General features: G+C 46.7%; 1 protein-coding gene across 1 annotated transcript; it reads right to left on the bottom strand.

Annotated features, from left to right (window-relative positions):
- Nucleotides 1-3,063: 3,063 nt before the first annotated feature.
- LOC146209744 (uncharacterized) lies at nucleotides 3,064-7,642 on the bottom strand. Its single transcript, XM_084603408.1, has 3 exons — nucleotides 7,479-7,642; nucleotides 6,191-6,466; nucleotides 3,064-3,668 (listed from the first exon to the last, which is right to left on the bottom strand). Exons 2-3 carry the CDS (start codon nucleotides 6,386-6,388, stop codon nucleotides 3,495-3,497), a joined length of 372 nt encoding a protein of 123 aa, XP_084459534.1. The 5' UTR covers nucleotides 6,389-6,466; nucleotides 7,479-7,642; the 3' UTR covers nucleotides 3,064-3,494.
- Nucleotides 7,643-8,801: the final 1,159 nt, after the last annotated feature.

The following is an 8,801-nucleotide window of genomic DNA, read 5'->3' as shown; positions in this document are numbered from 1 at the left end:
TGGGACACTATTCTACCATTCGTCACTTTCGCCTATAACACTGCAGTACAGCGGACTACCGGTTATTCTCCATTTTTCCTCGTTTATGGCCGTCCTCCGACTACAATTCTCGACGCTTCCTTCTTCTCTACGCCCGACTACTCCACATCAGTACCTACCCAGTTCTTATCTCGTGTGGCCAGATGCCGTCACCTTGCCCGCCTCAACACAGCAGCGTGCCAGGAAGACCGCAAGAGTCGCTACGATTCTACGCATCGCGTGGTTTCTTATAGTCCCGGTGACGAAGTACTGCTATATACACCACTGCGCACCCCTGGCCTTAGTGACAAATTCCACCACCGCTACCTTGGTCCCCACGAGATTATCAGCCAAACTTCTCCAGTTAACTACAAAGTCACGCCTGTTGATCCCCCAGCCGATCGACGCCACCGTGGAACTGAAATTGTTCATGTTTCTCGCTTGAAACCGTTCGTGCGCCGCGGTACATCGGTTAATTAGGAGCGACCAGGCTGGCCGCTTCCGACCCCCCGGGCAGATTGTGTGAGCCTTCTGTGGACCTTCTTTCATTTGTACATGCCATGATCTTCTTCTTTCATTTGTACATACCATCATCATCGTCCCGCGGCGCCGGCTCCGGCGCGCGCCTGGGTTCGTGATCGGATTAAAACGCTAGACAAGGCTTGGCTGTCCTTGCCGTCACGACCTCGCCGTCTCGACCTAGCCTTCTTTTACAATATATCGAGTTTTATCGCCTTTCTACACACCAAATTAAAGCGCAGCTGTTTAATCGCCCTCCCTCCCTCCTTTCCAATTTTTACCTCTCCTCCCGTACATATGGCCTCACTGTTCATGACCTTGTTGATAAGCAAAGCTTCACTTTCTTCAGTCAAAAACTTCGCTGCGTCACCCCCCTCCCCCAGCCGCAGTGGCTCAATGGTTAGAGCTTTCAACTGCAGGTCCTGAGCACGCGTCTTCGATACTGGCATGGAATCGCGCTTTTCGATGAAGCCGAAAATTAACACGCATGTGTACTGTGCCGTGGCCGCGTTTGTTCAAGAGCTCCAAGAAGCCGGAATTTCCGGAGGCTGGCCTCCACTACAGCGTTCCTCTCAGCCTGAGTCGCTTTGGGACGTTGAAATATATGAACAAAACATATATTTCGGCACTGCCATCAAATCTGTGCTCCGGCCAAAATATACATGCTTGTTAAAATCAATGATAAAACAGTGAATTGGTTTCAAAAGACCTTGGTGATACTGTTATCATCATGTAACATGAGTCAGGATTTAGCATCGAACTAGGCGGATGTATTAAAATGTTTATGTTCGCGATAAATCACATAATCGCCAGCTGATCCCCTTTCGAACGTATATCAAATTGGGCATGTTGATTTTGCGTGACAGGGGTATAAACAGCGTACAGAGGACGAGGACAAAGGCAAAGGTGTCTTTCATTTACTTGTGTCCTTGTCCATTGTGCGCTGTTCATTCCTGTGATCCTGTGTATCCCTGTACTGCCCATTAGGCCCAAGTGAGCCACCGTGCGAATAGATGGAGCACAAGATATTTACCGTACCTGGGTATTGCGTTGCCAGCTAGACGGAGAACATCGTCTAGCGTCGCATTCTCAATGTCGTCCTTGGTGGCTAGAGTGTATGCTTGTCTCAGCTCCAGCACCACTTCAGACTCAAGTGCGAGCAGCTCACTGTAGGATAGTACGTCGGTGGAGGACAGGTCTTCTTGAGCGAACGCTTTGCGCATGAGCCTGAAGTAAATATTGTACTCGCGGTCTCCGCTGCCTGTGCCCATCATAGTTTGCCTGGTCGCAAGCACGGTGTAGTAGAAGGACGACGGAGTCACCAAGATGTGACCGGGGCGCGTCATGGAAAAGAGGATGATGGGTGCCCAGCCCAGGACACTGGAGATCCCGAAGCTTATGCGCAGCGGGTTGGAAGCGTTGCTTAACCGAGGCCAGTGGACGCCGGAGCTGATGAGCAGGTTCTTGATGGCGCGCTGCTCTTGCTCGCCCCCCGTTGTGTAGATGGCTAAGCATGCCTGGTAGAACTTGGCGGCCTTCTGCACCGCGCTCTGACCATGCGCCGGAACGGCAGTACGCAGGTTTCTGTCGGCCACGCCCTTTATCATCCTACAGAGAGCGCGGCGTGATAGGCAACTTAGAAGACGCGAGTCGTCAGGGTTCGTTTTATTTCGTTCGCATCCATCATCATCATCATCATCAGCCTGACTATACCCACTGCAGGGAGAAAGCCTCTCCCATATTCCTCCAATTAACCCGGTCCTGTGCTAGCTGCATCCACTTAACTCCGGCGAAATTCTTAACCTCATCTGCCCACCTAACTTTTTGCCGCCTCTTGTTACGCTTTCTTTCCCTTGGTTTCGCATTAGAATAATATAAAGGGTGTTGCCAGTCACGTGGGGGCGCACGCCAAAGAAAGAACCCTGAAGAGCGGCGGCAGCGCATCGCGTGAGCCAGCCCTTGCCTTCGTACTCGTAGGTGGCAATAAATGTCTCTGGTAATTGTTTTATGGTTATAACGTAAGAACGGAGGGCGCATCTGTTTTCATGGTGCACGGAAAGGATAAAATACACTTTGCTCAATTCCCATCGAGAAAGCACGAAAAATGTAACGCTCCAGAGCTCTTCCGACTTTATTTTGTTTTTGAACTTCACGTAGCGGCATTAGGATGCGTCAAAATCAAAGACACCGATTTGGAAAACACGAGCAACAGATACATATCGCGCACTACTGCGCCGACCGTATTTCAGAGGTTTTTAGCGGAGGCCCCTAGTGGCGAGGGACGATCTAAAGTTGCGAATAATCGGGGACAACTTTTTGCAGGCATGATGCAAAGGTTGGAGAGACCAAACGCACACGTTGACTTCGTGGCAGAATAAATTTCGCGGATCCTCCTCTTGTATTTCAAAGAACTTGTTTCATCAAAATTATATTTCAATAATAGGACAGCAGGAATGTAATACATCATGCGCATGCCGATGGCTGTGCCCTCTATCGACAATCACGCGAAACGTAGGTGGGTCTCATCTCACCGCCAGGTCTTGTGCGCTTTCGCAATGTGCCTGGCGTTATAACAATGCACTGGTAAGGGGTACTGATGAGTCGAGAATAATGTCACATGGCTGCAGTGACGCAAAGGGACACAAATGTGTGTAGTGGCCTGTCACTAATATGTTGATCTCGCTGTAGAATATGAGCTGAAACTAATGCCACATATGCCTGACCAACGCGGTGTATCAACGGCGAGGCAAGCTCTGTCCGCGTATCCTTAGCTGCACATCATTAGCTACACGTCCTCGGATATAATGAGAGAAAGGCTGGGCCCATTTTATTCAAAATATTCTTCTCCAGCTGGCCCAATCGCATCACGAATGGTGCAAACAGTCAAATCTAGTTGGCACAGTCTCAATATTCAATAATTATGCAGAAACAGTGTACGCCCACCAGACCAGACTTGGTTATCCTGTGTTGTCCAAGCGCACTGTAAAGGCAGCTTCGGGAAATGCAGAAACGTACTTGAAGTATACGCCCTCCTTGAAGGTGAAGGTGTGCGTTGCCTCCCATTTAGAGCATACGTAGCCGTAGAAATCGTCGCAGGGGTTCGCCGAAAGGTTCAACGTGTCCCAAAGGAGCTGCGAAGTCATGCACCATACACATTAAGCAGTCGAAACTCGACGGGATTAAGCAAAAAATGGAATGAGCGCTCTGTTCGACACTTAGAGATAACATGGGAAGGCATGGCCACGCCCTTTGGAGCGCCTGTGCTTCGGACCCGACCGCCCATCAAAGCAAAACGGCTAAGGCGCAGAGGAAGCAGGAGGTGTGTCGGGCCGGCTACCGCGTTGTCTACCGGTGCGGCAAGCCATAAGATTGCTCGTGCTATGTTTGTTAATCAAGCCATGTAGTCAGATGAAACTCCCTGACGGCTAATAGATCTTGTCACGACTAGTTATTGGTGAGACAAAACGTATTCCGAATTTTCGACATCAATAAATACTAAAAAACGCTAACTGAAAGGAACAAATTAACATTTATTAATTTTATAAGTTCAAATGTATTTTGGGCAAACAAAAACAAGATAGCACACACGGAAAAATTAAACACTGAGACGCTGTTCCAAAATCGATACATTACACATTCCTTCCATAATTCTCCATCTGTCCCGCCGTGGTGGCGCAGTGTATCGAACGCTTGACTGCTCTGTCGAAGTATGCGGGATCGAATCCCGGCCAAAGCTTCCGCTTTTCGATGGTGATTTTATAGCAAGCAAGCAAGGCGCCCGTGTGCTTTGCGGTGTCAGTGCACGTTAAAGAACACCAGCTGGTCGAAATTTCTGCAGTCCTCAACTACGGCGTCTCTCACAGCCTGGGTCGCTTTTGGACATTAAACACCGAAAAACAAACCAAACTTTCTCCATTTATCCTCCATTTCTTTCCTTCCAGTTCGCTACCTTGCCATCTTCTAGCCATGGCAGGTGACAGGCAGCAGGTGGAACTTCGCTGTGCTACCCGGGTGCACTCAAGCTTCGCCTTTACGTGTAGGACGTGATAGTGTTAAGCGGCCTTTCAATCTCTCTTTTTTCGCTTCCACCTTCCTCTAAACTGCAGCAACGGAAGTGCCGGATGCGTCACTCAATAATAAAACACAACCTTACGTTTTTTTTTCGAGCATGAAGTGCAGGAAGGAAACTGAAATGCAATAATAATAAAATTGTTTTATGGAATAAAATTACAGTAAAAAGCGTGCTACATCAGTGGCGTCCGTCGCGCCATCTTTGCTATGTTGAAAAAGGTAATTTGAAATATCGGCGCAGCGTAAATCCGCAAAAAAAGAGTTAAAAGCGTGTTAAAAGGCGATTGTTGCTGAGAGCGGTCTCTGAACGCAACCTAAAGCTAATGTACACTCACTGAAAACAGGAATTGACAATAATTGATTACGGTGAAGGTAATTTTATAGTGTAACCTTTGTCATACCGCCACTTCCTGGCTGCGTTCGCTGCTGGTTTTTCTGCTGTTAAGAACAGAAACATGGTATTATGCAACCTAAAGTGTAACATATACCCCAGTAAATATGGTCGTAATTTATTTGAATGTTGTGAATTAAAAATAAAGTAAACGTTGTAGCTACAAGAATCGAACACATGTCTTACAATCAGGTACGCAGTGTTAATCCATTGCGCCACAGAAGCGACGGGAAGTGCGGTCTTTAAATGCGCTCTTATTCGTTTTCGATCAACGTACTAAAGATGGCGCGACGAACGCAACTGGCATGATCACAGGATTGCTGCAAAAAATTTTAATCCAACAAACTATTTTATTGTGTATGCATTTTAGTTTATGCATTGCAATGTATACTAAAAAAAAACATATCTGTATTGTCTTCTTTATTGTTGTGTTTTATTTTTTTAGTGACGCCACCCAGCCCTTCCGTTGCAGCAGTTTTCAGGGAATGGCAATACGCTTCCCTTACAGCGGGGGTCAGGTGTCCACCGAGATGCGTGAGAGAGATTGCGATTTTCCTCTTATAAATCTGCTTGCATCACGATCCCAACGCTGCCATTCAGCAGACAGCCCTAGATGTATCTGCTCTTGTTAAAGAGTCGATGGGTTTCGAGCGGAATGTTGCCTTCCTGCTTGCCCAGGCACTGGCTAGTGGGCACTGGGCACTCGCACACACTCACTAGAACACCGTCGAAAGTTACCACATTAAATGAAACAACACTCGACACCGATATAAATACGACAAAAACCATGCAGTATACCACAGTGCCTGCGTCGCATACCAGTGGGGTGTCTGACTATTGATTCAAGGGTCCTCATGAGTTTGATTCACACCTCACTCTCTCAACTCAAACGAGCTGCCCCGGTCGACAGCTCCTGCTGACTTGGCTATGCCTTGTGGGCTCATGACGTCACACAACATGCCGACCGATCAGGGCTAGCCCATCACTCCTGTTCACTACAGCGACCACGTGCCAGATGAATCCTCGTGACTGTTCTCGTGGCTCCCTCACCGGGCACAATGGAGCCTTTATTGTTATATTGTTAAAACATTGCTGAAAGTTATCAGAAGAGCACAATATCACAGTAATATGGCCGGCACCTCGCATGCTGAGCGGAAAGTCTAGCGTGCCAGCTAGCGCTCCACTTCACACCTTTGAGTAGAAGAGGCACGCGCTGGAACTGCATACAGACGTCGTCTTGGGGACACCGAAGAAGAGGAAGATGTACAGAATGGCGATGAATATGCAGCAGGAGCAGCATTGCAGTAGCGTCAGGAGGCGCTGTTGTGTCACGCGTGGAACCGGCGAGGCGTGACTCAAACGACGTGCCAGAGAAGAGGAGCTGAGCATGGTGGTAAGGCCCGAGAGTAACTCCTGCAGGCTATCCTGGACCACGGTGGGCGGGCTCACTCTTCTCGGTAGGATGGGCTGCCGAAAACATTAAGAAAATGCCCTTATCAGGGTTGTCTACATGCATTTGAGTCAAACAAGGGCATGCTGGCTGAGTGCCTGTGCGGAATACTTTCGGTGGGGCATGCAGTTCTAAGTGAAATGAAGATATACCCTTGTAGTCCACAATGTGAGTGGGCGCAGAAAGTAGCAATTTTATTGAGGAATTTCAAAAGGACGACTCTCACGTCCTATGGATGGCTTTGCTACGTTACATTCCGCCTTCTGTAAAGCATGTAGGAGGCCCAGTGAGCTTTTCGAGATCCGGCATATATTTTGGGTGGTGGTGCTATTGGTTTACGCGTTTGGACGTTGAGCTCCTTTAGAATGTAAGCTGGAGTATCACAATTGCAACGCGTTTATCGCGGTAACGAAGTTGGGACCAACGCTCATTTTGGCGAAGCCTGAAGCGCAAAAATGTTGGGCGTGAGAGAGACACTGAGGAAAGCGCTTTGTCTTGTGTCTTCCTCAATAGGCCAAGAAAGAAGAGCCTTATGACAAACGGTCAGGTGTTGATTGCATTGAACAAGTGTTAGTACTCTGCAAGGGCTCCGCCTAGCGAATATGCGGGCCCCGTATTCAAACTCCAGTGCCTTATGATCGAACCAAGAGTTTCTAGCGGTTCCTGTTTTCGCACGCAAGCAGACAGTGGCGGTAGCCTCAACTGAATCTAATAAACATGGACCCCAGCAAGCGCGCACAGCAGCAGGTACGGTTCGGAACACGTCTGCAATGATCAAATTTTGGCAGGAGTGTTTGAAAACTGGACGCGTACCGTGTGTGTGTGTGCTCAGGTGGGATTTCTGTTGCATGTAGAAAAGCGTCACACTGTCACAGTATTTTTCCGCGTCGTGAGCATTCATACTTCGTGGTTCGTTGTTGCAAGCAAAAAATAATTTTGTTTCAGATATGTTCTGTTCTCATAGCGCTTGATGCAGCATAATGAAATCTGAGTTTGCATTGCAAGGAAACAGGCGTGTACTTAGCTTACCTTTTGAGCATCCGCAGAGGTCGTGGAGTCTTCTTTCGAGACGAATATTTTCACATTGTCTGGAGACAAAGGCCCTGGCAGAAACTATGGTCAAAATATAAAAAACGGCACGTGGAGAGTAAGTGTCGGCATTTATCATCAGTGCACTACAGTTACCTAGTAAATTTAGGATGCATGGATTAATAGATTAAAATGTTTTCAATAAGGTTAAAATACTCGGTAACGTGAAATTTCAGCCAAGCTCTTCAGGTGTTTAAATTTGCTATGGGCTGATTAATAAGATGTTCATATATGTGCGCACTTCGAATGACATTCTTTTCCCACTTCTGCATTTGCATTTTAGTGTAGAAGTAGAGGAAGACGTTTTCCACGTGCTGTACCGACACCTGGTTCCAGAAGCTGAGGCCTACGCATACTTTACATGGGGCCCTCGCAGCCTTGTCTCGAGTGGTGCGTCAGCGACGTGAACGTGCTTCTGTTGTGATGATATTTTACCGCAGAATGAACGTCAGAACCAGAATGACGTCATCTTCTATTGGTACACAAGGTTTTATTTCCAGTTGAACCTAAGCGTAATATGTACGTTGGCCGTCCAGACGCAGCACGGTGTATCATGAAATGTGTGCCAAACAATGAAAATGCTTCGTATATCTAATTACAAGTGCAAATTGTTCTCGATGGACACATTGACCAATAACTTAACAATCACCTAATAAACGTAGTAATCACTTGTACTTACAGAAAGGCGCGATAAACAATGGACACCAGAGACCATCAGCTATTTATAAGCAAAAGAAACACTTTTCCTGTCATTTTCTCTGTTTTAATCTGCTCAAACCCTTCTCTAATTTCAATAAATATTTATGAGATGTATTATTCCTGTATCTTTTTTCAGTAATTTCGAAATTATTGTTATGACATATGAGTTATCATAAATGTAGTTCTTGTATTTCCAAAATAGCAGGGTTTCTGTATTGTTCCTGCTTGTTGGTCTTACTCAACATGTAAGCCATAGGATATACTGCGCGCTTTTATTTTAATTATGCGATTTATACCTTCCGCGTGTTAGTGAGTGTCATATAATATAATGATGTATATTAAAAGTAATGCAGCCAGTTCTTTGTATATGACATGCCTTAAGTACATTATTTTACATCTCGGGTTGTATATTGTTGCCGACGCGGCTACATATATACTGCACATTATTATCTATTGCCATATTGTCACAGAATGGGCGACATCCATTAATTTGCCCTTGTTGCATTTATACACACGCGGAATTGTTGTTCTGTAAACCCCATATGTTCACGGGACCTGTGTATG

This window comes from Amblyomma maculatum, chromosome 1 (genome assembly GCF_055883805.1).
Source record: "Amblyomma maculatum isolate TAMU_Amacu chromosome 1, ASM5588380v1, whole genome shotgun sequence".
Taxonomy (NCBI): Eukaryota; Metazoa; Arthropoda; class Arachnida; order Ixodida; family Ixodidae; genus Amblyomma; species Amblyomma maculatum.
This window is presented reverse-complemented; position numbering and strand designations above follow the sequence as displayed.

Bases quoted from the DNA above. Each gene is read 5' to 3' on its own strand.
- LOC146209744 (XM_084603408.1), bottom strand. From the start codon at position 6,388: ATGCTCAGCTCCTCTTCTCTGGCACGTCGTTTGAGTCACGCCTCGCCG. The intron at 3,669-6,190 runs GTGTGAAGTGGA...ATGACTTCGCAG, and splicing joins CGTGCCTCTTCTACTCAAAG to CTCCTTTGGGACACGTTGAA.